The sequence below is a fragment of the Panthera uncia genome (genome assembly GCF_023721935.1).
Source record: "Panthera uncia isolate 11264 chromosome B2 unlocalized genomic scaffold, Puncia_PCG_1.0 HiC_scaffold_25, whole genome shotgun sequence".
NCBI classification, from domain to species: Eukaryota; Metazoa; Chordata; class Mammalia; order Carnivora; family Felidae; genus Panthera; species Panthera uncia.
The window spans coordinates 4,130,824-4,158,325 of record NW_026057581.1 but is presented as its reverse complement, the minus strand read 5'-3'; the positions used below and the strand labels follow the sequence as shown (position 1 = coordinate 4,158,325).

The window sequence follows — 27,502 nt, the reverse complement described above, 5'->3', positions numbered from 1 at the left end:
TGCAATATTGGTTTAACATATGAAAGCCAATCATTAATAGACTAGAATATAATCATCTCAGTAGACACAGAGAAGGCATTTGACATATCATTCGACATTTAAACTAACATATTCATTTAAATATCCATTAAACTATATTTGTAAACTGAATTCTGAAGTTGGTGCTTTCTAAAAACTTTTCTAAGCTAGCACATGTTTACGATAATGTAAAAGCTGTCATCATCATATTGCACTGTTCTTAATGCAAGATGGTTCTATTGACAGATGAAGTATCCCCGAGGGTAAGATGCTTAAAAATATTGCATTTAATAATTAGGATTAGTGATTGGCACTATAGAAACGTACTTAGGGGCACCTGGGTGGCTCTGTCAGTTAAGCATCCCGACCCTTGGTTTCAGCTCGGGTCACGATCTCACAGTTTATGAGATGGAGGCCCACGTCCAGCTTTGCACTGACAGCACGGAGCCTGATTGGGATTCTCTCTCTCCCTCTCTCTCTCTTCCCCTCCCTCCCTCCCTCCCTCTCTGTCTCTAAATAAATAAATAAATAAATACATAAATAAATACACAAATACATAAATACATACATACATACATAAATAAGAAAGAACTATACTTAAGAATATTTTAAAATTTTGTCCTTGATCTTCCCATGTTTATTTCTCTACCACAAGAAGTTTAGCTAACCTCCACCTTCTCATATAGATACAAAAAATACATGAAAAAGTTTTTTTCCTTGTGATGAGAACTTGTAGGGTTTACTGTCTTAGGAACTTTCGAGCATTCTGTACAGCAGTGTTAACTATAGTTGTGTTAAAGATTACATCCTCATGACTTACTTATAACTGGAAATTTGTACCTCTGACCATCTCTGTCACATTCTCCAACCCCAACCCCTGCATCTCTCTAGTAACTGCAACTCTGAAGTCTTTTTATAGGGTTTGGGTTTGGGTGGACTTTTTTTTTTTTAGATTTGACATATAAGATAATATGGTATTTATCTTTTTCTGTCTGACTGATTTCACTTAACATAACGTCCTCAAGGTTCATCCAATGTTGTAACAAATAGCAAGTTTTCCATCTTTCGTATGGCTGCATAATATTCTATTGGTATTCCATAATACCACATTTTCTTTACCCATTCAACCACTGTTGGACACTTAGGTTACCTCCTGTTCGGTTTGGGCTATTATAAATAATGCTGCAATGAAATTGGAGGTGCATTTCTTTTCAAGTTAGTGCTTTCATTTTCTTTAAATAAATACCCAGACGTGGAATTGCTAGATCATACAGTCTTTCTATTTTTTATTTTTTTAAGGAACCTCCATACTGTTTTCCATGGTGGCTGCATTAATTTACATTCTATTAACAGTGCATAAGGGTTCTTTCTCCACATCCTCTCCAACACTTATTTTTTTGTGGTTCTGATAACAGTCATTCTGATAGGTGTGCAGTAATATTTCATTGTGGTTTTGATTTGCATTTCCCTGATGACTAGTGATATTGAGCACCTTTTCACATACCTGTTGCCCATCTGAATGTCTTCTTTGGAAAAATGTCTATTCAGGTCCCTTACTTGTTTTGAAATTGGATTCTTTTCTGCTGTTGAGTTGTAGGACTTCTTTATATATTTTGGGTATTATCCCCTTATGAAATCTATGGTTTGCAAATACTTTCTCCTGTTCCATAGGTTGCCTTTTAATTTTGCTTATGACTTCCTTTGCTGTGCAAAAGCTTTTTAAATATAGTCCCATTTGTTTATTTTTGTTTTTGTTGTCCTTGCTTTTGTTGTCAAATCCAAAAATCATCTCCGAGCCCCATGTCAAGGAGGTTACTGCCTATGTTTTCTTCTAGGAGTTTTATGGTCTCAGGTCTTACATGTAACTCTTTAATATATTTTGAATTAATTTTTGTGAATGGTGTCACACAGGGGTCTGGTTTCATTCTTTTACATGTGACTATCCAATTTTACCAGGACCGTTTAATGAAGAGTGTCTTTTCCCCAGTGAATATTCTTAGCTCCCTTGTCAAAATGTTTATTTCTCAGGTCTTGATTCTGTTCCACTGGCCTATGTGTCTGTTTTTAATGCCAATACCATACTGTTTTGATTACTGTAGCTTTATAATATAGCTTGGAATCAGGAAGTATGATGTCTCTTGCTTTGTTCTTCTTTTTAAGGGCTGCTTTGGATATTTGGGGTCTTTTGTGGGTCCATACAAATATTAGGATTATTTTTTCTATGTCTGTAAAAAATGCCTGTGGAATCTTGATAGGGATGACACTGGGTAGTATGGACACTTTGACAATATTAATTCCTCCAATCCATGAACACAGATTATCTTTCCATTTATTTGTATCTTCTTTGATTTCTTTCATCAACGTGTTATATTTTCAGTGTAGAGATCTTTCACCTCCTTGCCTAAATTTACTCTTAAATATTTTATTATTTTCAGTGCTATTGATATTATTGTTTAATGTCTTTTTCAGATAATTTGTCATTAGTATACAAAAACCCTGATTTTGTATGTTCATTTTGTATCCTGCAGCTTAACTGAATTTGTGGATCCCATTGAGTTTTTGATGACATTTCTTTGTATGATTTAAAAATTTTTTAAATGTTTTATTTATTCTTGAGAGACAGCATGAGCGAGGAAGGGGCAGAGAGAGAGAGAGAGAGAGAGGGGGACACAGAATCCGAAGCAGACTCCAGGCTCTGAGCTGTCAGCACAGAGCCTGACATGGGGCTCCAACTCACAAACTGTGAGATCATGACCTGAGCCGAAGTTGGATGCTCAACTGACTGAGCCACCCAGGAGCCCCTGTGTGATTTTTATAGTTGCTGCTCTGGGGATTGCAATTAACATACTTAACTTTCCAGTCTACTTAAAAATGTTGTAGCACTTATGGTAGAATGTCAAAAACTTTCCACTACACAGGGCCCTTTATGTTAATGTTGTCTTACGTATCACACCTGCATACATTGAAAATCCCATCAGACCATGTTATAATTGTTGCTTTCAACTGTTTAACATTTTTTTTAAAGAACTTAGGAAAAAATGTCTTAATGCGTAGACAGTTATTACCATTTCTGTAGCTCTCTCTCTCATCCTTGAAATTCCAAGTTTCTCTTTAGTACCATCTTCCTTTCCTCTAAAGAACTTTCTGTAGCATTTTCTTTTCATGTTTATTCATTTTTTCATAGAGAGAGATAGATAGTGTGAGCAGGAGAGGGACAGACAGAGTGGGAGACACAGAATCCGAAGCAGGCTCCAGGCTCTGAGCTGTCAGCACAGAGCCCCATGTGGGGCTCAAACCCAGGAACTTGGAGATCACGACTTGAGCCAAAGTCGGACGCTCAACCGACTGAGCCACCCAGGTGCCCCTCTTTAGCATTTCTTTTAAAGTAGGTCTGCCGGTAATGGATTGTCTTCATTTTGGATCATCTGAAAATGTCTTTATTTTACCTTCATTTCTGAAGGGTATTTTCACTGGATATAGTCTGGGTTGACAGTTCTTTTCTTTAAGCACCTTAAAAATGCTTTTCTAAAAAAAAAAAAAGATTTAAAAAAAATGCTTTTCTACTACCTGCTGGTTTCTGTGGTTTATGATTAGGAACCCACAGTTACTTGAATTTTCCTCTGTTTAAAGCATTATTTTTCTCTGCCTGAATTTCTGTTTTTCCACAGGTACAGACCATCTCCTTCCCCTTCCGATCCAACCTAAGTCTGGAGGGAAACTCCATTCTTAACTTCTCAGGTAGGGATGCCTTTGTGGGTGCCATCAGGAAAAGTCTTTCCTTCTCAAATTTAGCTTAAAGATTAAGACACTTAAAACGTCCATTACCTTGTCTGGGTCTTCTTCTGTGGTCACACCTTAGACTACAAGATCAGCTGAAAGGATGCCCTTTATCTGCATTCAGGCCACAAGCTTTGACATGAAACATGTTTATTTAAGCCAAATAAGGAAATGCTCTGTTCTTCTCCTTCTTCTTTTTTAACCGAAGCTTCTACAATACTTCATCGCTGGCCTGGCTTTCACAACTTTCCACGGTGTCATGTGGCAAATATTGTTGCTGAGGTGATACTGTAACTAAGAATATGTAAGCAATAGAATCACCTGTTTTAATCTTCTTCAACAGACTCTCTTGGACTTAGAAATGCTTTCTCTTTGTATCTCTGAACCTAGGTCCACCGTTGTCCAAGACAGTGAGCTATGTGACAATATGGCAAAAGCATTACCACAGTCCAGTCTCTCAGTCCTCAGCTATTTCCATGTGGCGTGACAGCTGTGGATGACAGCGGGTTCTCTTCCCCACTCCTTTCTCCATTACCTTAAGGAACAGATAACCTTTAGCTGGCAGGCATAGCGGTTGTGAAACTGCTGACGTAGTTCTGTGTCAGCCGGTTAAAAGCTGCTTCTCTGAGTTCCCGAGTGTCTCCTTTGCTACCCTGAGACCTCCTGGCTCTCTCTCTCAGTTCCATCAATTAGAAGATTAAAGCTTGTGGGAGCGGAGCCTTCAGGACCTGATCTGGCATTAACTGCTGTGTGTTCTGATGGCTATCCTGGTTCGTAACTACATTGAATCTTAGCGCCATTCAAGTGAAATCTCTGTGCTATGTCTACCATAGTAGGCACTGGAAAGTTTGTTCTGGTTACATTAACTGATGGCCATGTAGCTCTATACCAAGATTGAGTGTGAGACAGAGTCATCTACTGATAACTCTATTTTCTTTAGAAAACTAAAGAATTTAGGGAAAACCTGAGGGGAGTTTCTGAGGGCCATCAACTGCCAGCAGTATTGGAAATGCTCATTCCCTTGGTTCTGTGTAAGTTTCACTCGACACCGACAACCCTTCTCTGGTTCCCTAAGTCCTTCATTTGCTGTCTACCTCCGTTAATTCAACTCATGTCTATCCTCTGTCCCTCAGATTAAACATGCATCAATAGGGTTAATAGATGGGCATGTCTCCTGTGTTACCAAAGCCTCCAAAATTTCATTCCTACTTTGGCGCTGTTTCTTGTGATAAGATTGCTTTTGACATACGCATTTTTAAAAGGTGTGTATGTTTATACATGAACACATTCTTTGAATTTATATCTAGGCTTATCCAGCAATTCCAAAAGGTTTCTAATAAGGGCTATGCTCCTTCAAAGTAAGAAGTTCTTAGGGAAAAAAGTACATCTGGGTTTCTTTTTAAGTTTAAAAATGTAACTGATATAGCTGCTTAGTGGGGAAGCACAGTAACATTTCAAGTACATGGACCTTCCTTATAGAAAACACAATTGAGGACTAAAAAAATAAACAGTATTTCTCTAGCCACAGTAATTACAGTACTTCTCAATGGGACACATCTTGATCAGAGTACATCTCAATTCAAATACTAACTTTTCATCAAGAAACTTTATCAACATTTAAATTTCATAATACTTACAGTTGAAAGAGTAGATTCACTTGTTCAAGTTATTCCAAACATGCTTAAAAGTTTTTCAGTAAGTGAATCAAGCACCAAAAATATTTTTTCATGTAGTACTCACCTGTACGTTGATAAAACTGCTTCATCTTTCTTGGGAAGAACTGATTTGACTTTGAAGCAAAATGGATTTGTTTTCAAACTACCCAAGTTTACTGCCCAAGTTTAGTAAATTCAGTAACTCTTGGGTAAACTCATTAGTATTGACACTGAATTCAAAGAGGGCAATGCATAAGTTGAAAAGCAGTGGCAAATTATAAACAGTAACAAAGCATTGTTCAAATCTGGTTTGTAATTTTTGCAGTTTATATACTCCTGCCAATTACAAATAACGTCTTCTGCATATTGATTCATGTTAGAAAATGTGTAAAATCATTATTGAATTGTATTAGAAAAAGATTCAATTTCAATATAACATTCAACCTGTATGACTAAGTCACAAATACATGTTTCCTCTCCCTGGAGCTTTAAATGTAGCTTGTTCATATGCAGTATAATATCAGAGAAATGTTAGTCACGATGCCAGATTCTTTCTATGATTCCTGAACGTTTGGTAAGCATTCTTTTTCTTTCAGGAAAAATTTGCACTTTTTTTTTAAGTAGGCTTCACGCTCAACGTGAGGCTTGAACTTGTGTTCAAATGTGTCCCTATTTTCCTTAAGATCTTTTCCTTAAGCTAGAAAAATACATTAAATATATTTTAACATAGTAACTAGTTCAATCGAATTTCCAAGTACAATGAACACAACTACCGCTGTGAAACGAGCTCTCTACGTAACATAGTCAACAAAACACATTACAACACCGTATCGGTGCATGGAAAAAATAATTCCAACCCAATCGATCCACCGACGCCAACTTCTGTAATCCTCAACTGCACTAAGGCCACTTTAAAAGTGCTCATAGCCACGCGTGGCGGGTAGTTACTATATTGGACAACTCAGGCCTAGCAGCTCCAATCGATGTCTCAAAGGACATTAATTGATCTTGCAAATGTTTAGTTGAACTTTTAGGAATTCATAGGAAATTCTGGACGTTTCCTTCTTATCAAAGGGTCTATGTTTTGAGAGAAAAGAAAAAGCATTTCTCCAGCTCAGGCATCTGGTAGTAGTCAAGTTCCCAGGAAGGACAATCCGATCTAAAGACAGCGGTTAAGACGCACGAAAAACAATGTTCCTTAAATCTGAAAGCCCCCTGGGATAGATATTCCTATTTGAGAGAAAGTTTATTAAAAGTCAGCTGCTGACTCTTTCAAAGATGACCTGGTATCAAAGTGACTATAACAAGTGAATTTTGCGCAAGACCCAGTACTGACACGAATGACTATCATTCTTGCACCGTTAAACTGAAGACCCAACATTTAAATAACATTCTCAAAGAAACTCCACCGACCTCCAAAAACACAATTGAAAAACCAGACCAAGAGTTATAGTCGCCAACCATTTCGCATACCCCAGAATGAGAAGGGAGCTTCAATGTGACGGGGACACGATTGTCTACTCTGGGCCGCCGCGTGGTGAAGAGAAGACAGCTTTGGCACCAGGCGCGCCAGAGTTCACTTCTTAACTCCAGCGTTTCCAACAGCCCGGCTGTGCAAGTCCCATGCCTCTCTGAGTTGGATTCCCTATCGCAAAAATGGTGTAATAGTACCGACCCCACAGCATCCCTGGGAAGATGGATTCGAATGGCGTGGCTAAAAGTCCTAGGTTAGTTCCTGGCATGTACTCAGCCCACAGCCGTCGCCTTCACCCTTTCCAGGATCCTTTCAGAGACAATCTCTCTGAATGGATTCTAGCTGCCAAGCACGGCTTTTATTCATGCTCTGTGTTCTCAGGCAGCCTATGAAGCAAGTTCTAGACTGCTCCTCCTCACTCATTCCCATTCCGTGTTGATTCCCAGCTAAACAACTCATCCAGCATACATTAACTTAGGCATAAAAATGTGGTACCAAACGTCCATCCATACTTGTCTGATGGGTGAGATTCCACAAAATACCCAGCAAAGGGGCAATAAATTCGGGGTTGTAGGTCCTTCACCAGCCGGGCCTTGTAGTTCAAGAGCTTCTTCCTCTCTGCTTTAATGAATTGGGCTTTCCATTCCTCTGCAATGACAGGGCTTGGGTTAGAATCTCCCCAGTTCAGAAATCACAGAAAAACAGAAGTTCTGGTAAAGCAGAACTCTTTCCGGAGATAGAATTGATAGACTAACACGGAACAGAACAAAGCTCTGTGTCATGACTGAAAAGTGCTCTCTGCCCCCAAACGCTTTACTTTGAAAATTTCAATTTATTACTAGGAAAATGTTACCAAACCGGCCAAAGACACTGAACTCTCTCCTTGTCTATGGCAACTCACTGGGACCCTAGCTGAAGACAAAGGGCAGCACGCATGGCTGTCCTTTGTGTGCATGCGCATTCTAAGGGTGCTGTAATTCCTGTATGCGTTAACCCTTTTCAAACATGGACATGACTTTATCATTTTGGTAGATTATAAAAGCAACGTGTGTCCCTCATACTCCGGCAGGTGCACAGCGGTTGACAGCATGAATGCTGGAGTCAGTTAAGACTGAGGATGAAAACGCAGCTCCCCCAGGTGCATTAAGTCTATTCCCTCTTCTGCGAGTGGGTCGTCACCCCTACCCCACAGGTTGTTTCTCTGTCATCCAATTTTTTTAATGAGAACCTACTGCGTGCCAGACAGTTCTAGGTGCTGAGAGTCCAGTGGTGAAAAGATAAAGCAGGCCCCTGCTCTCATGGAGTATTTATTCTAGTGAGAGAAGCAAATAATGAACAAGGACATAAATAAGGTCATTTCAAAGGGCGATGAGCTAGGAAGAAAGTAAACCAGGACAAGGGGCAGAGTGGCTGGGGTAGAGGGGCACTGTCAGACAGAGCCGTTGGCGAAGGTGACATTGGAGTCATAAAACCCAGACACAGACATAGAAGGCGCTGACCACGTGATCAGGGGCAAAAGAACTCCAGGGGGTCGAAAGGGCAAATACAAAGGCCCAGGGCAGGAACGCACTTGGTGTATCGAGACTGGGGAATGAATGACAGGTCGGTGTGGACTGATCTATAGCAAGCAACGGGAGACAGGCAGGAAGGGAAGCGGGGGAATCAGGCAGGGCCAGAGCATGCAGGGCACCGCATCAGGGAGTTGTTCCTATTGTTATCACTACTGAATTTGATAAACACAGATAAGGACACAGAGAAATGAGTTACCCATAACCCAGCCGTACCAGCACTCGTATACTCCAGACCTTTTTAGAAATGGGTGCATGTATTCATTCACATACACATACACATGTTCACACGGGAATGGGATCTTTCTAGCTAACCTTTAATGGGCATATTTTGCCTCCCCAGTTAACTCCCTAAGACAGGCACCTTGCTCTCTCACGCGGTTTTGCACCCTGGTGGGCAATGAATACAGACCTATAGAAGAAAGGAAGGAACCGAACAGAAGCTTGCTTCAGACTGCAAGTAATATTTCTGCCGCATTGCTAGAGATCACGTACCAAACGTTAATTTACTAAGTAGACATATATTGCACACTTACAGCGTCAGCATTGAGGATACCACTTACACACTTTCTCCCATCCCAACCCAGTACCACCCCTAGACTCAGAGCAGAAGAGGCCTTGCCTTGGACCCTACGCTTTTCTCCCCCTAGGTTTGAGACAGAGTTGACATATAACATTGTAGACATTTAAGGTATGCAACGTGAGGATCTGATACGCGTCTGTATTGCAAAATGATGATCACAAGGAGGTTAGTTAACACCTCCATCACCTCACATAATTACCATTTTGTGTGTTCGGTGAAAACCTTTGGGACCTTTTCTCCCAGCAACTCTTCAGTATATAAAACAACACTGTTAACTATCATCACCACGCCGCACACTACATCCTCAGAATTCACTCCTCTTATAACTGGAAGTGTGGACCTTTGACCGACATCTCCCCATGGCCCCTGCTCCCTAACCCCCGCAACGTCACCTGTAGTGACGGCACTCCTCCCGTGTATGAGCGTTCCATGGGGCCTAGGGGACACGCCTACGTCAAGTGGCACACACTCTGCTCTGAACTACCTTCCAAGAACATTGAAGTCTGGATCACCAATGTTGGACCTTTCCTGCTCGGCTGTATGGTCTACACCATGAATCATGATCCAAATGATTTTTTTTCTTGACTATTCCTCAGATGTACCCTAATAGCCTTAATGTTTCTTTCATGCTCCATCATCATATTTCGAGCTGGAAACGTTAGTTTGTCTGTCTGTGCTTTGCAAGTCTGGTTTCCCAGTAAGACTGTAAACTTCTTGTGGGGAGTTTAACCATATCTTAATTATCTTTGTGTTTATTCTCACAGCATTTAACAAAGCACCATGCCTCTCTTTGGCATCGCTCTGATATAAAATATTACCGGTAAATTTTCCACCACTGAAAGTCATTGGAAAGCCTGATGCTCCTCCAGCAAAATCACTCATCATTAGAGCAACCTTCTCAGGCAACCTTCCCCCATTGGGTCTGGTGCAGTCCACTGTATTAAGTATCTTATGACCTGTGGAAAAATAAAGTGGGATGGGTTTTCAGGGTGAAATCTTGAACATCATACAGTTTGAATTCCCAAGCCAACGAAGTCTCCCATGTATGTCTGTTTAATGTGACTCATCTGATCAGAGAAGAATTACTTCTATCCAAGGAAAAAGGTGAGGAAGATTTGAAAACCTAAAATCTTCAATAGCATTTTTGTTTTTAAGTTTCAAGCGAATAAATTCATCCTATTTGATTTTATTTGGTGGGTTCTGGATGTCCCATGAGGACAATTAGCTTGATTTCACTCCAGGATCACAGACAGATTACTTCCTCAGTCAATTATCTCTAGATGTTGAGCCCAAAGAATGCAGAGGAAGCGTGACGGGATCAACAGAAATCTCAACCTTCCACAAATTCCATTCAATGATTGTTAGGGCAGTAAAGCCATCTTCCCACATGAAAGGCAGAAGTGCATGATTAGATTACATGATAATATTTCAACAGATAATAAGACATTTATCAGAATGGCTAAAATAAAAAACACAAGAGGGGTGCCTGGCTGGCTCAGTTGGAGAAGCATGTGGCTCATGATCTTGGTGTTAGGAGTTCAAGCCCCATGCCAAGTGTAGAGATTATAAACTTATAACATGTAAGTTTATATAAATGAATAAACTTAAACGCACACACACGCACGCACACACACACACACACACGAAACCATAAGCGTTGGCGAGGATTTGGAGAAAGGGGACCCTCCTGTGCTGTTGGTGGGAATGCAAACTAGTGTAGCCATTGTGAAAAACAGTACAAGGGCTCCTTAAAAAGCTAGGAATAGAATTACTTTATTATCCAGTAACAGCACTACTGGGTATGTACCCCCAAAATACAAAAAGACACTAATTCAAAGGGATACATGCACCCCTATGTTTATTGCAGCATTATCTGCAATAGCCAAACTATGGAAGCAGCCCAAATGTCCATCGACTCATGAATGTGTAACATACAGTGGAATATTATTCAGCCATAAAAAAAGAATGAAATCTTGCCATTTGCAATGATGGATGGAGCTAGAGAGTATAATGCTAGGCAAAATAAGTCAATCAGAGAAAGACAAATACCATATGACTTAACTCATATGTGGAATTTAAGAGACAGAACAAATGAGCAAAGGAAAAGAGAGAGAGAGAGAAACCAAGAAACAGACTCTTAACTATAGAGAACAAACCTGGTTACCGGAGGGGAGATGGGTGGGAGGATGGGTGAAATGGGTGATGGGAATTAAGGAGCACACCTGTGTTGAGTATAGGGTGATGTATGGAAGTGTTGAATCACTAAATTCTGCGCCTGAAGCTAATAAAACACTGTATATTAACTGCACTGGAATTAAAATCTCAAAACGTAAGACATTCAATAAAGGCAGTTTGAAGAAATTACTATATGCAATATACAGAATATCCGTTGCCTTCTGAAAAAGCTTTGCACCTCTCACTACATAGACAACATTACTGGTAATACGTTCTTTGGAAAGATTATCTGAGCGATAGCACACTGTTCTAAGGCAAGGACAGAATACATTTTATTCCATGGGAAATGAAGATAGCAGAAGATGGTTATCACTCGTCCTTCCAGGAGCATTTTTCTCTTTCGTTATTGATGAGGGCAAGAAAGTACCTTTATACTCCACAATAATGCAAGTGTCCATCTCAGGATGAACGCCATCCATCAAGATCATGAACCGAAGATTTTTGTCTACCTGGAATTTAACAATAAAAGCAACAACTGTGTATGCCAGTTTGGCTTCTAATTCAGTATTCGAGAAAGCTGTCACCTCCTCTGGAAAGAAATCTCCTTCGTCCAAAACTAGATTATTATCCTGTACTATGGAGTTACACCATTGGTAAAGGGGGGAAAAATGTCTTAGCTCAAATAAAGGTGGTATTTACAGAACGCTATGCACAGACAAAAATCGGCTATTGTTTCTTTAATCTTCAAGTGACCTCCTCACCTAAAATTCAACCCAGAAAGCATAACCGGGAAGTATAGAAAAAAACGCAGATATCTGACCTGCTGCCATATTCCGAATGGCACTATATTGATATTGGTCAACTGGACACCGCTCTGATTCAGATTCCAAAATACAGGTCTTTCCGTGTTTCCAACATAAATGGGAATATCCGGTCTTCTTCCAGCCAGCTCCTTCAGTGTGGGGTAACTAGGATCAGAAGGATGGAAAGGTTGAAAGGTGACAGAACAAGATCACCTAGTAGAAGAGACAGTTTGCTCCTTATACCAACATGTTGATCAAGAAGAAATTGAGGGGCGCCTGGGTGGCTCGGTCGGTTAAGCTCCTGACTTCAGCTCAGGTCATGATCTCACGGTTCGTGAGTTCGAGCCTCGTGTCGGGCTCTGTGCTGACACCTCAGAGCCTGGAGCCTGCTTCCAATTCTGTGTCTTCCTTTATCTCTGCCCTTCCCCTGCTCATGCTTTGTCTCTGTCTCTCAAAAATAAATAAACATTTTAAAAAAATTTTTTTAAAAAGAAATTGAAAACACAGACTCTCATCAGAGTCCAAAAGAAGGGCTTTTTTCCCTCAAGGCTGAGTATAAAGGTGAGGGGCATTTCCTACAAGATTCCATTTTCCTGGTCAGAACAGACCATACCCCATGGCACGTGTATCAACCAGGCGGGCAAATTCTATCTGCTACATGAATGCTGTGGGTAGTTCTAACTGAAGGTAGAAGGTGGAAAAAGTCATGCTGAAGAGGTTGCTGGTCGGGGAAGACCTCTGTGATTTTCTTTTTTTTCTCATTCCCCACGTGGCAGCTCCCAGTAAGAGAAAGGCCTGGGCCACAAGACAAGGAGACCCTGGGGCAGTTTTTCAACTTTCAAAGGTTGTTAGCCACACCTCAGTATATAGAACAAGTTCTTTGTCCTCACAGGGAGTCCGTTTCCAGCTGGACAAGAGAGTCAAATTTAGAGTAGAGGAAAACGACATTCAACATTGGTGGTAATCCCGACTCAGTGCACCACGAACCGTCCAAGTAGCTTTCGAACACCTACATAGATTAAGTCAAGTTTCATTTACTGAGCAATCATTATATTAAAAAAAATTATGTACGCTGTGGGGTGTGGCAGAAACACGAATAATAAACAAATAAGTGGCAAGGTATCTACATGTCAAACACGGTGTCAGGCACTTTCACATGGTAGTTTAATGCTTACCAAAAACCCTCTGAATTTTTCATTTGCTTTGATAAGCGAGGAAACACAGCCAGACATACTCAACTAAGAAACAGCAAACTGGTATTCAAGTTCACATTTTCAGATTCTAGGCCTAGCTCTTCCTCTAATGGAAGGCAATCCGAGACTCTAATGAATGTACTGTCTGGTTTAAGAATCACCCTTGTACGGGGTGCCTGGGTGGCTCAGTCGATTAAGCGTCCGACTTTGGCTCAGGCCATGATCTCACAGTTCCTGAGTTCGAGTCCCGTTGGGCTCCATGCTGACAGCTTGGAGCCTGGAGCCTGCTTCGGATTCTGTGTCTCCTTCTCTCTCTGCCCCTCTCCAACTTGTGCTCTCTCTCTCAAAAACAAATACCAAAAAAAAAATTTTTTTTTAAAAATTACCCTTGTACAGAGTACAATGTCAGGGGAAATAGGTTATTTAATCACAGGAAAAGCAGAAGCAAAATCTGCATAACTGTACTAATATTTAAGTTCCAGCACTGTGTTAAAAGATAGTCAAAAAAGCAGAATCCGTGGGTGGGGGAAATCAGAAAATTTTCTTCCTTAAAAACAAAGGATTTGAAAAGTGAAAGATTCTTTGTGCCTTCAATCTTTGGGTTCAGCACCCAAATCTTCTATTTTAAAGGACTTTGGGGGTTAGGACAAATTAGTCTAAAATGGATGTTTTATTGTTTTCTGATTTTTTTTGATTGTTCACAATTCTTAGTGGCATCCATTAATAATATGATCTATTACAATACTCCCTCCCTTTACACAATGAAATCACATTTCTTTGACTAAAGACTACTCTCTAAAGTGCACTGGCCTTTCCCCCTTGTTTCTGTTTTTAGCTCAAATAAAAATTATATTTACGGAACGGTATGTACAGACAAAATAAGTCATTGTTTCTTTAATCTGGAAGTGACTTCCTCACCTAAAATCTAACCTGGAAAACATAACTGGATAGTGTAGAAAAAACCCACAGATATCTGACCTAGTGCCATATTCCTAATGACACTACATTGATAGATATCAGGAGATTTTATTCAGCAAGTAAAGGTGAGACAAAAAATGGGAGAAAACGGCCCCCATGTTTATGAGTTGACTAGGCGAGGGGCGCCTGGGTGGCTCAGTCGATTGAGCGACCGACTTCAGCTCAGGTCACGATCTCACGGTTTTTGAGTTCGAGCCCCGCGTCGGACTCTGGGCTGACGCCTCGGAGCCTGGAGCCCGCTTCGGATTCTGTGTCTCCCTCTCTCTCTGCCCCTCCCCGGCTCGTGCTCTGTCTCTCTCTGTCTCAGAAATAAATGAACATTAAAAAAAAATTATGAGCTGACTAGGCGAGAGTCAAAATGGGAGGGGTTATCAAGGAACCAGCCTTCGCGGAGTGACCCCGACGAGCTTCAGTAACTCTTCGGCGATCACCTGCCTGCAGTAGACCTCATGGCCATACATGCTGTGACACTCTAGATGAGAACTGGTGTCATAACGCCTGACAAGTTCACCTACAGAAGCCCCTGAAATGAAAACTAAATTGCTTTTTAGGACTGTGGTTGGGGCACAGCTGGACGAAATGACATGAAAACTTCTCCCCTCCCTCAAATTCTGTGTGCTCCACACCCTGAATAAACCGCCAACCGGGTTTTAGGAAGGCCAAGCGCGCCTTGGAATGGGCACTGGGCAGCCATCACCTCATGTAGGTAACCCTGCTCTTTCTGGAGAGGCCACACAAAAGAACTCGCACGCAGCACGGCAGTTACACGGTGCGTGAACCCAGGGCTCTCAGAAACTCGGACGTGTGCGGCCGCAGCTTCCGCACATGGTGTGGGACAAAGGCGCCATGCAGTGGACACGGAGATTTTTCATCACCGCACCCGCATACTGGGTTGTCACCAGTTCGTAAGTGACCGGCAGGTAACTTGTTATTCAGCCAGTTAATTACATTTATAAAGCATTTCCTGAAAGAACTAAATAAATAACTGAGCGCATATTCATGTCTTAGAGTAGAAAATCCAGGGGCCGGTCAACCAGCAAACAACATATTGTCCCTAACCATGGACGTTTCTACCAAAGCGTGTCCTGCACGTGAACTTTGTCACGGAGGTTCGCAGGAGAAAAAAGGCTGAAGTTGCTTCATTTTATAACATTGTGGGCACTGCTGCGTGTTTAGATGGGCGACCCAGCAGCAGTGATACAAACTTCAAAACAAGGAAGAACAAAAACGACCCTGTAATTAACCAAGAGATTAGGACTATGGCCTTCCCTCTTTCCTAAATAGTTCGTTTGCAAATGTGTGTGGCTTTATAAGCGACAATTCTCTTCCTTTTTGATTTCCTGGGGGAGGGGAGTTTCAGTTCCCATTTTCAGTGTGATGCTGCTCTGGTTTCAATGAAGTGTTGGATCGGGTTGACTCAGGGGCAAAAAGCCGGGAGCTCGGGGTTATCAGGGCGCTACAAATCAGGAGGTGGCCAACCGCAGCAACCTGTTCCCGCAAGCTAAGAATGGTTTTGACCTTTTGAAAATAGCCGAAGGGATCATCCCAAGGACAATGATGCTTTGTGACACATGAAAACTGCATGATATTCGCATGTCCTTGTCTATGAATAGGATTTCATTGGAACCACAGCCACAGCCACAGAGGTGAGCAGATGCGACCGGGACCACACGGCTCGTACAGCGGAAAACCATCGACACTCTGGCCCGTACAGAAAGTGTGTGCCGACTCCTGCTATAAATGTTGAACTGAAAAAGGAAGTCAGCTTTGGTGATCCTTCGATGCAGACTTCTACCAAGTGGCCCGAGAGGGGGAAGTGAGAAGCAGAGAGGGTTATCAGCGCCCCCCTCCCCTCCCCTCCCCTCCCCTCCCCTCCCCTCCCCACCACGGCGCCTTCCTCACTCCCGGCAGTATGAAGTGTGCACGCGCTGCTAAAATCAGGCCACGCCAATGTCGGCATTCACCTGACCTGAGTCCGCTTTTTCTCATCCCAGCTGCACCTACCTCCAAAATTGCAAAAGCACCTGAAACCGCGCTAGGCCTTTACCGCCGCACTCGCTCCCTTCATTACCTCAGGTGGTCTGAGTGCATGTGACTGATGTAAATCAGGTCTGCCTGGCACAGCCTCTCCAGCCAATCAGACGGAGGCTCGTGCAGCAGCCACCAGCCTCGGGCGAACGCAGGACCCGTTAACCAGGGGTCAAACACCATCCTCTTGTCTCCCAGCTTGAGGTCCATGCAGGCGTGGGTGAGGTACGTGATCTGTTGGAAGACAGTGAGATTCAGGTGGTGGAATCCTTCCCGGCCAGCAACAGGGAGCCGAAAGGTCTGTGTCGCTTGGCCGACACCCCTTGGCCGGAGAACCCTGTCCCGAGCGTGAACAGGACAGAGGACCCAAGGGAGACTCAGCAAGAGGCTTCAGATGGAATATAGCTCGCAGTGACCGGTCGCTGCTTCGTTAGAATAGAAACTCTCCCGGTTGGTTTTAGGTGGCAAAGCAACTGACCTACCTAGTTTTACTCTATTTAAATTAGCTCCTAAGTGCTCACTTATCATCAGCGCCGCAGACTGCCCTCTGTGCCGAGTCCTTCAGGGCACAATTTACAAGGAAAGGCAGTTAGAGGTGATGCGACAGACACTTGGGGATTTACATGCCAGAGTGGCTGTGGAGAGGTACAGGAATGAATGATTCCGGTGAGGTTGGGTGGGCGGCTTGCCATGCGGCTTGCAAGAATTCCTCTTCTAAATCACCTGCTACCACACTCAAGATGTCGAGGTCTTCTGAGAACAGCTATAAACAATGACAGAGAAACAGGCATTGACTGGAGGATTCCAGCTCAATTCCTCAGTCCTTTCCCACGGTCCGGCACATCCACGGCAAATAGGAAGCACACCCAGAAGCAGAGAGAAGGTGTGGAAAGCCAGCGCGGGGCGGGAGGGGAGGCAAGCGATCACATTCCATTTTACTGGGCCTACTCTCGACAGGTTTCCCTTTCCCTCAAATAAGTACACGCTTCCCAAATATTCCAGAAAAACAAATGTTTGATTACCTCTCCCAAACTGTCAAAGTGTTTCCTCTGGAGGAAACTCTCTTTTAAAGCTAGGAGAGTACACAGGAAGGTTCGTAAAAGGGAAAAATACAGAAATATGCAGCTGGCCATCTTATCCGACAGCAATCTGGCATCAGAGGTAACTTCCGAACTTTCTCCAATAGTTTGGCATGACTCTCCTTTGGAACTTCGTTTGCTCATGGATTTTTGTTGTTGTTGTTTCGTTGGTTTTTTTTCTGAATATATTTCCTTGCGATTCCTATCAAGTTGTGGAGGTTCCTAAAAACATTTGCTCAAGAGTTCAGAAGAACTTTATTTCATGTCCTAAATAGCTCCCTCAGAATATTCGAGGTAATATAGGATGTAAATATATATATATATATATATATATATATACTAAATATACTAAAATATATAAATAAACTAAAATATATAAATATGTATATATATAGATATATATACATATTTATATATTTTAGTTTTATTATATATATGTGTATATATATACATATATAATACACACACACACATAAATGGACATCTTAGTTTTATTTTTGTTCTTAAGAACATAACAATTTTAATGTTTCCTTACCTGAACTTCTCCAAATGCCAAATGTTCAGGAGATCTGGGTTCTGAATCCCAGGGATTGGGAGGATTCAGTTCTAGAAGTAAAAGTCCATTTTCTTCATCCATTTCAACAACTGGAACCAAAAGGGAAGAGACACGTATTCACAACAAACACGACTGTACAAAACAATCGCTCAAATAGAAATGCGTGGCCCGGGTACACAGAGTACCAAACATCAAAGGGAAATCAAAACAAGACACAACAGTCATTTGTGTCAAACAATATCTGCCCAGACAAGGGCTGGAGACAGACAACGCCAATTCATTGCCTCGTTCGTATTGCACTTAAGGGACTCATGAGACCTCAGTTGAGTCACAGAAATGCACACAAACAACTTCATTACAATTAAATGAATGAATGATACAGATGAGTTCAAGGTGCCATGGGAATGTGCAAGAGGGAGGACCTAATCTGGTTGTTAAGACTCAAAGCAGATTTCAAATAGGAAATCGTGCTCCAGCTAGACTTGAGAGATTGGGTACTTGGTGTAGACAAAAGAAATAGGATTATGTGAAGGAAAAGGGGTGACTGAACAGCACACACAAAGGCGTGGAGGAGGGGTGAGCTTGATATTCACAAAGGGACTGGTGGTTTATGCCCCAGGAACACAGTGTCTGAGGCAGGCAGGATGGACAGGAAGGCCAGGGTACATCATCGAGGACCCTAGACAGCATGCTAAGGAGGAATTTGGATTTTATTAAGTGGCAGCAATGAGAGGTCAATGACGAATTTTAAGCCATCGTGGCACACCCTACCGGTGACCTACACCCTTCTTTCTTACTGTTGGCATCCTAATTTTTTTTTTTTTTTGGAGTGGTGATATGCCCATCTAAAGATCATGATTTCCCAGGGCCCCTTGCAATTATGAGTGTCCATTGACATAGTGCTACGTACGCCGTCTATAGCTCTGGCCAGTGCGATGTGAGTAGAAGTCCCCAAGTGGGCTTCCGGAAACACTTTGATTTTCCTGACAAAGAGGGACAAAGTCAAAGGAAGCACGCTAGTTGCCCTTCGTCTTTCCCTTCTCTTGTTTGGAAAGTGGTTGCTTCACCTGAGGGAACAGGAGCCATCTTGGGATGCTGAGGGAAAGAGCCAGATCCTAAGGATGGCAGAGTAGGAAGACAGAAGGAACTTAGCTCCTTGACAAACTTCTGAAACGGCCATGATACCCAGGACTGTCTGCTTTCCAGCTTCTTGCGGAATAAGGAAAACAACCCCCGGTGTGACCAGGCCACTCTGACTTGGGTTTTCTGTTACAACAGCTGAAAGCAATACCTAACCGCTATGGCAAGGGAGTATTAATATCAGAACTCAATTTTAGAGAGGCCACACTGTGAGACACATGGGGAGAATCCACCGGAGGAAGGGAGGACTATATCTGAGGGTCCTCACCGTGGTCTCGGAGGCCAGTGGCAAACTGCTGACGGGCATGGTCTCCGAAGACAGATGGCCTTGTTTGGTTGGAACCCTCACTCTCCCCACTTGTTAGCTTCATAGCTGGGTGACCTCGAGCAAGTTCACTTGACTACTCCATTCTTCAGTGTTTTCCTTGTCAACCCTAGCTGCCTCCAAGGACGGAGGCATCCCAACAAATGGTAGCAAGTATATTAATTGCTAAATGAAAGCAAATGAGGTCCTAGACCAATGCGGTCCCTGTGGAAATGGTGACACTGCTCTCTCCTCAAAGTCAAGCATTTTCCCTACTTTCTTCAAAGTATACAGAAAAAAAAATCTTTTCCACACCTTCCAAATGAATATTAATTACACTCACTTTAAGACACCTGCTTATGGAAAAAACTGAGGCAAAAATTACCCATAAAATGAAAAAGGATGCATTTTAGGATTTTCCTCAGGGGTGTGAACAAAGACTTAGACATGCTGTCCAACTTCAATTTTCAAGGTCATCCCGAGTGACCATAATAAAGAGGAAGTTGGAAACCTAAAGAATTACCTCCCCAAAGTCTGTTTTTCTCACTCATGGCTTTATCCTCATGGCCAGGTACTGGTAGTCTCCCTCCCTGCCCCTGACAGACTGATGTCTTGTGTAGATGGTCTCCCTGGAAGGCTCTCCCAGTATCAGCACTGCCCACACCTGGCTTCGTTGGGGCTCACCCGTCACCTTATCAGAGAAGCCTTTCTGACCACTCTATCTCAAAGAGCACTCTCCAACCCCCTACCTCTCATTATTTTTCTTCCTACCCCTTGGCGTCACTGCACATACTCTTATCTTGTTTGCTTCTGGCCTGCCTCCCCTACAAGATTACTGACTCCACGAGAGCTGGAGTTTGTTCTCTGCGATATCAGTAGCGTGCCAGGAACAATGCCTGACTCATGACAGGCATTCCTTAAATACCTGTTGAGTAAACTGTTTAGTTAATGGTCTTAATCGCAGGTCTCCCAAGACTCTCTTGAGGCTACACAACTTTCTCTCAACCTAGGCACTGCTCCTGCCCAGACGTGGCACCTCAAATTGGGAACCTTAAATATAGAATTATCTCAAGATAAGCCAAAGATAAAATTTACTATTTCTTCATTTTTATTTTTATTTTGAGGGAGAGAGGGAGAGAGAATGAGTGGGGGGGGGGGGCAGAGGGAGAGGGAGATAGAGAATCCCAAGCAGGCTCTGCACCATCAGTGCGGAGCACAGTGCGGGGCTTGAACTCATGACTGTGAGATCATGACCTGAGCCGACATCAAGAGTCAGACGCTCAACGGACTGAGCCACCCAGGCACCTGTGCTGCTTCTTCATTTTTAAAAGAGCACTTTAGAAACCAGAAACATGAATGCACCAGATGGCTTCCGTTCATCCTTATAGACTCCTCTTCTCTACCTTTCTTCTCCCTCATCCACCTGCTCTCCACCTCAGGAAGCTGACTTATTTGGATCACTCGCCTTCCAGATGAGTTTGGCCACTGCAAAGCCCCAGGATGAGACAGTGACAGGACTCAGTGAGGTTGGGGTTTTTATTCCTCTGGCTCCTTCCCAGTAAGGTGATTTTGTTGCAGACATGGTTGGTGGTCTGCACAAAATCTGTTCCCTCCTTCTTCCTATTAGCATCCTAATTTTCCTTAGGAGTGATGCTATGCCTATCTAAAAATCATGATTTCCCATGCCCCTGTTGCAATTATGAGTGGCCACAGACATAGCTCTGGGCATTGACAGAGGTCGCTGCTCCTCTCTTGCCAGTCAATCCTTTATGACTCTCTCCTCTTCCAGATTCTGGAAACTGCTCCCTTCCTCATCCCTTTGGGCCTAAAGATGGATAACTTGGTTGCTATCAATGCTAGGTTACTCCACTTTCTCTGTGTCTCTCCCACATCCACAACTTACAAAGAAAGTCCTTTGTGAATACACTCTCATCAAATTATCCTAATTTGGGGATGGCACTGGTTTTCCTTTTGTGAGTCTAACTAATACAATAATTAAAAACGGCTACATTGAGGGGTGCCTGGGTGGCTCAGTCAGTTAAGCATCTGACTTATGATTATGGCTCGGGTTATGATCTCACGGGATCATGGGATCTTGTGGGATCAAGCTCCACATCGGTCTCTGCACCGACAGCATGGAACCTGCTTGGGATTCTCTCTTTCCCTCTCTCTCTGCCCCTCCCCTGCTTCCACACTCTTTATCTCTGTCCAAATAAATAAATAAACATAAAAAAATCAGCTATGCTGAAACCCCAAATTCAGAGGAGTGATTGCCTCTGGGGGATGGGGATACATGTGATCTGACCAAGGAAAGGTATATACAGGTCTTCTGTTGGTAATGTTCTGGGTCTTATGCTGGATGTTGGGCACATGGGTGTCCACTCTATTATTTTCATACCTTTAAAATACTGCTTAAGAATTTAATGAAAGACTATTAATATCTTAATAATAAGCAATTTATTTAATAGTGAAAGACAACTGGCTTTCTTAATAAAATCAGGAATGCACAAAGGATGCCTGAGAGCACCATTATGATTATACTATGTTCATGAAAATGTGCGTGGTATAATAAAGGTACATCTTATTATTATTTCCAGGTTATGTGATTGCTGGAAGATGGTGTCATGAAATAAAGAGAATGGTGGAATCCTGACTCTGCTGCTTATTGTCAGCATGGTAGGCTTCCTTCCTGATCTGTACAATACAAATGCGATACACCCGTCATACAGTTGTGGGGATTAAATGAGATCATAGGTCCCAATGTGTCTAGCATTATGCCTGGCACAGAGAAGGCATCTTATGAATAACAGTATTATCATGATAATTAATGTACCTTCAAGGAATGAAGAGTTAAAACGAGAGCTCAGCACTGGACAAACAAAACGTATTAGCAAATATCAGGTAGAAAATACCACAGTATTATGAGAGTCTCTCAGAAAACTGCATTGATACCCACTCTGAAGGATTCTCCTTCAGAATGTTTCCCCCCAAGAGAAACAGAAGAAACTAAAAGTCTACAACCCTTAACTATGATCCCAAAGCAAGTGCTGTAAGGGTCTCTCTGCCTCTTGCACAAAGACAGATTGCATATGGGCTCCGAAAGAAGATGTCCACACCTGCCAACCCCCTCATCTATCAGTGGGGCGGTGGTATCCTCTTTCTGACTCCACAAACTGATAAAAACTAGGTCACTTGGGTTATAACTTAATACTTCTCCAGAAGAACAAACAAATGGAATTCACTAAAATCTTTTTAAAAGGAAGAATAATGAAGAATTAAAACAAAAACATATTAGAAAAGTATAATAATTAAATCATTGACATAAGAACAGCCAAGAAGAGGCTCTTAATTAAGTGTTTAATATATTTAAAAGGAAGGATCATAAACTGGAGGGAGACAGAGGGTTATCTAACAAAGGGTGTTGTGACAATTGGTTAGCTAAGTATTCCAATCGATTAAAGACACAGAGGAAAGCAATCAAGTGGTGAGAAAGTATGATAGAGTATCAGAGGGAGGGCTGTAAAGTTTAACAGCAATGGGAACAATTCCAGTGGAAAATCTGAATAGACAGAAGTGTGGAATGAACAAGTTCTAACACCAAAGAAAATTAGCAAACACATTTGGAAAATACCGTATCTGAGAGACAAATGCAATTTAAGACAATGATGCTACTTTTAACTCCAATGAGAAAAGTCAGAAAGACTAAGAAAACCCTGAGCTGTTCAGGTATGAGGAGAAAAGGCATCTGGTTGGCAGGAACAAAAACTGGTCCATTCCAAAAAGTTGATGGACGTGCGACACATATTAAAGAATGGATGGAAAGAGGATGGACCCATTCATTAGTCAGGATCTCAAGTGAAGAGAAACGTGTTAATCATACTTTTTATTTCCTGATACATTCATTATATTTGGTCTAGATAAAGCTCCGCTCTTATTTATTTATTCCCTGTTTCTCTATTTCCCACTCTCATTGCCCTTTCCTTTTCTACAGGCCACTATTTGAGCATTGAAGTGAAAGTTCATTCTATTGTTTGTATGCATCCTTAATTTATATAAATGGCATTGGGTCTCCAGTCTCTTTCTCACTCAGCACCATGTTTTTAGGATTCATTCATGTTGCCACGTGTACAACTAGTCCACTTTTCTAATTGCAGTTTGATATTCCATGGTCCACCACATTTTAGCAATTCCCTTTCCAGATGGTTGACCCCTAGACTCTCACACAATGAGATTTCCTTATAGAAATAAGAATGGGATTGATGGCTGGTAGTGTATTCAGAAACCTCCATGGGCTAATCAGAGTCACATTACTCTCCAGAATGGCTACACCAGCCACACGCCCCCCAATGTATGGATTTCTACCTCCCTGTGTCTCTGACCTTTGACGTCATCTTGGTTTTAACTTTTTAACAGTCAAAAGATGTAAAGTAACACCTCATTGCTTTATTTTGTAGCTTTCTGATAATGAGTTTGAGTAAATCTTCACATGCTTAGTAGCCTTACTGGGAATTCTTCTTCTGTAAAATGCTAGTTCATATCCTTTCTTCACTTTGTATTGGGTTTTCTATCTTTGTCTTTGTCAATTTCCTCCTCTATGCTTGATAATATTCCCTTATTGGTTATAAATATTGCAAAATAATCTCCCAAATTGTTATATGTCTTTTAACTTTGTCCATGGGGTCCTTCATTCAGCAGAAATAGTTAACATTTCAGTGGATAACATCAGATTCCCCAATTTTTTTCCCTTTAAGACACACTTTTTAAGTGTTGTTTGAAGAGTCAGAAAGTGCTAAAAATCTCTAGGGCACCACATTTCTTCTGTCACTTTTATAATGTTATCTTTTTCATTTAGGCTATTAGGCTATGTAAAGCCTATCTTTATGCTGAGGTGTATGAGATCTTAGACACAGGTAAATATGTATATATACATATATGAATGTTAGTCAGACCCTTTTGCCAGTCAATAATTCAACTATCTTATGGAAATGACTCTAAATACAAGAAGGTGCTCTGAAGCACAAACATCATAGTTTTATTTTATTTATTTTTATTTTTGTCTATTTGTGTTTTTTAAGTTTTTATTTTAATTCCAGTTGGTTAACATACAGCGTCATATTAGTTTCAGGTGTATAATATAGTGATTCAACACTCTCATGCATCACCCAGCGCTCATCACAAGCGCCCTCCTTAATCCCCATCACCTGTTTCACCCCTTCCTCCCACCCACCTCCCTTCTGGCAACCATCAGTTGGTTCTCTATAATTAAGTCTGTTTCTTGATTTGTTTCTCTCTTTCTCTCTTATTTCTTCTCCTTTGCTCATTTCTCTTGTTTCTTAAATGCCACATATGAGTAAAATCATATGGCATTTGTCTTTCTCTGACTGACTTATTTTGCTTAGCATTATACTCTCTAGCTGCATCCACGGTGTTGTAAATGGAAAGACTTCATTCTCTTTATGCTAAATAATATTCATGTATGCAGATATATGCTACCTCTTCTTTATTCATTCATCAATCGGTGGACACTTGGGCTGCTTCCTTATTTGGCTACTGTCAATAATGCCGCTATAAACACAGGGGTGTATGTATCCCTTTGGATCAGTGTTTTTGTATTCTTTCGGTAGATACCCAGGAGTGTGACTGCTGGATCATAGAATACTTCTATTTTTAACTTTTTGAAGACCCTCCATACTGTTCTCCGGGGAGGCTGCACCAGTTTGTATTCCCACCAACAGTGCACAAGAGTTCCTTTTTCTCCACATCCTCTCCCACACCTGTTGCTTCTTGTATCTTTGACTTTAGCCTTTCTGACAGGTGTGCGATGATACCTTATTGTAGTTTTGATTTGCATTTCCCTGATGATAAGGGTTGATGAGCATCTTTTCATGTGTCTGTTGACCATTGTATGTCTTCTTTGGAGAAATGTCTGCTCATGTCTTCTGCCCATTTTTAATTGGATTATTTGTTTTTGGGGTGTTGAGTTATATGTATATATATACTATAAATTAAAACCTTCTGCACAGGAAAGGAAATAATCAACAAAATTAAAAGGCAGCCTATGGAACGGGAGACGGTATTATATACTATATATGTATATATATATACATGTATATATATGTTATATATGTATAGTGTATATATATATATATACTAGCAACAAAATTAAAAGTATGTAGTATATAATACTGTCTCCCATTCCATAGGCTGCCTTTTAATTTTGTTGATTATTTCCTTTCCTGTGCAGAAGCTTTTAATTTTGATGTGGTCCCAATAGTTTATTTTTGCTTTTGTTTCTCTTGCCTCAGGAGACACATCTATTTGAAAAATGTTACTATAGCTGATGTCAAAAAGGCTACTGTCTGTGTTCTCTTCAAGGGTTTTTATGATTTTAGGTCTCACATGAAGGTCTTTAATCCATTTTAAATTTATTTTTGTGTCTGGTGTAAGTAAGTGGTCCGGTTTCATTCTTTTCCATGTTGCTGCCCGCTTTTCCCAACACCACCTGTTGAAGACACTGTCCTTTTCCCATTGGATATTCTTTCCTGCCTTGTTTAAGATTAGTTGACCATCTAGTTGTGGGTTCGTTTCTGAATTTCCTCTTCTGTTCTATGGACATGCGTGTCTGTTTTTGTGCCCATAGTTTTATTTAAACAGCAAAAAGTAAATCTATGAACAGCCTAAATCCCAACAATGGAGAAATGGCTAAATAAGTTAACATAAGTTAATATTTGATGTAAACATGTTTTCAAATTACGTATGTATAGAATCTGACATAAGATAACTAATATCACAGTATTAATAAAAGAACAATACACAAAATAATATACAGAATGATTACAATTCTTTATAAAAGTATGCCTAGGGGCACCTGGGTGGCTCAGTCGGTTGAGCAGCTGAATTCAGCTCAGGTCATGATCTCATAGTTCGTGAGTTCAAGCCCCACATCGGGCTCTGTGCTGACAGCTCGGAGCCTGGAGCCTGTTTTGGATTCTGTGTCTCCCTCTCTCTCTGTTCCTCCCCCTCTTGCACTCTGTCTCTCTCTCAAAAATAAATAAAGATTTAAAAAAAAAAGTATGCCTAAAGAGATTACTGGAAGATAGGACGATGAGATAGACGATCAACAGACCAAACACCTGAACAACACTACAAACCTACGAGACCTAACAGACGTATACAGAACACCCCCGCCCAACTAAAACTCAACTAGATGTGGAATATTCTCTAGGATAGACCACATGTTAGGCCATAAAACAACTTTCAGTAAGTTTAAAAGGATCAAAGTCACACAGAGCATGTTCTCTGACTACAATGAAATGAAGGAAGAAAGGTGGGAAATTCCCAAATATGTAGAAATCAAACAACAAACTTATAAATGGTTTAAGGAAGAAATCACAAGAAAAATTAGAAAATACTTTGAGATAAATAAATACAAAAACATAACGCACCAAAAACATAACGTAGCTAAAACAGTGCATAAAAGGAAATTTATACCTGTCCAAGCGTATAGTAAAAAACGAGAAAGACCTAACCTTTTACCTTAAAAAACTAAAAAAAGAAGAACAAACTAAACCCAAAGCAAGCAGAAGGAAGGCAATAATAAAAAAAATTAGAGCCAAAACAAGTGAAATTGAAAAGAGGAAACCAAGAGAAAAATCAATGAAAACAAAAGTTAGCTCTTTAAAATAATTAACAAAATTTACAAACCTTTAGCTAGACTGACCAAGAAAGAAGAGAGAATACTCAAATTACTAAAACCAGGCATGAAAAAGGAGACTGATCTTACAGAAATAAAACAAAAAGGAATACTATGAACATTTTATATCAACAAGTTAGATAACCCAGATAAAATGGAGAAATTTGCAGAAAGACACAAATAACAAAACCAGGTCAGGAAGAAATAAAATATCTAAGGAGACTCATAACAAACAACAAAATTGGGTCAGTAATCAAAAAAATTCCCACAAAGATCAGCTCAGGCCCAGATGGCCTCCTTGGTGAATTTGACCAAATGTCTAAGAAGTGGCAACACCAATAATTCACAAACTCTTCCAATAAAGAGAAGGGAACACTTCCCAGCTCATCCTATGAGAGAAATATTACCCTGATACCAAAACCAAAGATATCACACACACACACACACACACACACACACACACACACACACACACACA

At 41.2% G+C, this 27,502-nt stretch overlaps 1 protein-coding gene across 7 annotated transcripts in view; it reads right to left on the bottom strand.

Annotated features, from left to right (window-relative positions):
* Positions 1–27,502, bottom strand: part of LOC125939303 (cytidine monophosphate-N-acetylneuraminic acid hydroxylase) — a 104,766-nt gene that overhangs the window by 25,807 nt on the left and 51,457 nt on the right. For all 7 annotated transcript variants that reach the window (XR_007463020.1, XM_049654715.1, XM_049654714.1 and 4 more), the window contains exons 4-9: positions 17,867–17,976; positions 16,296–16,486; positions 12,071–12,218; positions 11,678–11,759; positions 9,894–10,031; positions 7,437–7,572 (exon numbers count right to left, since the gene is read on the bottom strand). Coding sequence is in view for 6 of the 7 variants with exons in the window: in XM_049654715.1 (XP_049510672.1) it covers positions 7,437–7,572; positions 9,894–10,031; positions 11,678–11,759; positions 12,071–12,218; positions 16,296–16,486; positions 17,867–17,976 (805 nt within the window). In the remaining variant the exon portion in view is untranslated. The remainder of the gene's footprint in view (positions 1–7,436; positions 7,573–9,893; positions 10,032–11,677; positions 11,760–12,070; positions 12,219–16,295; positions 16,487–17,866; positions 17,977–27,502) is intronic.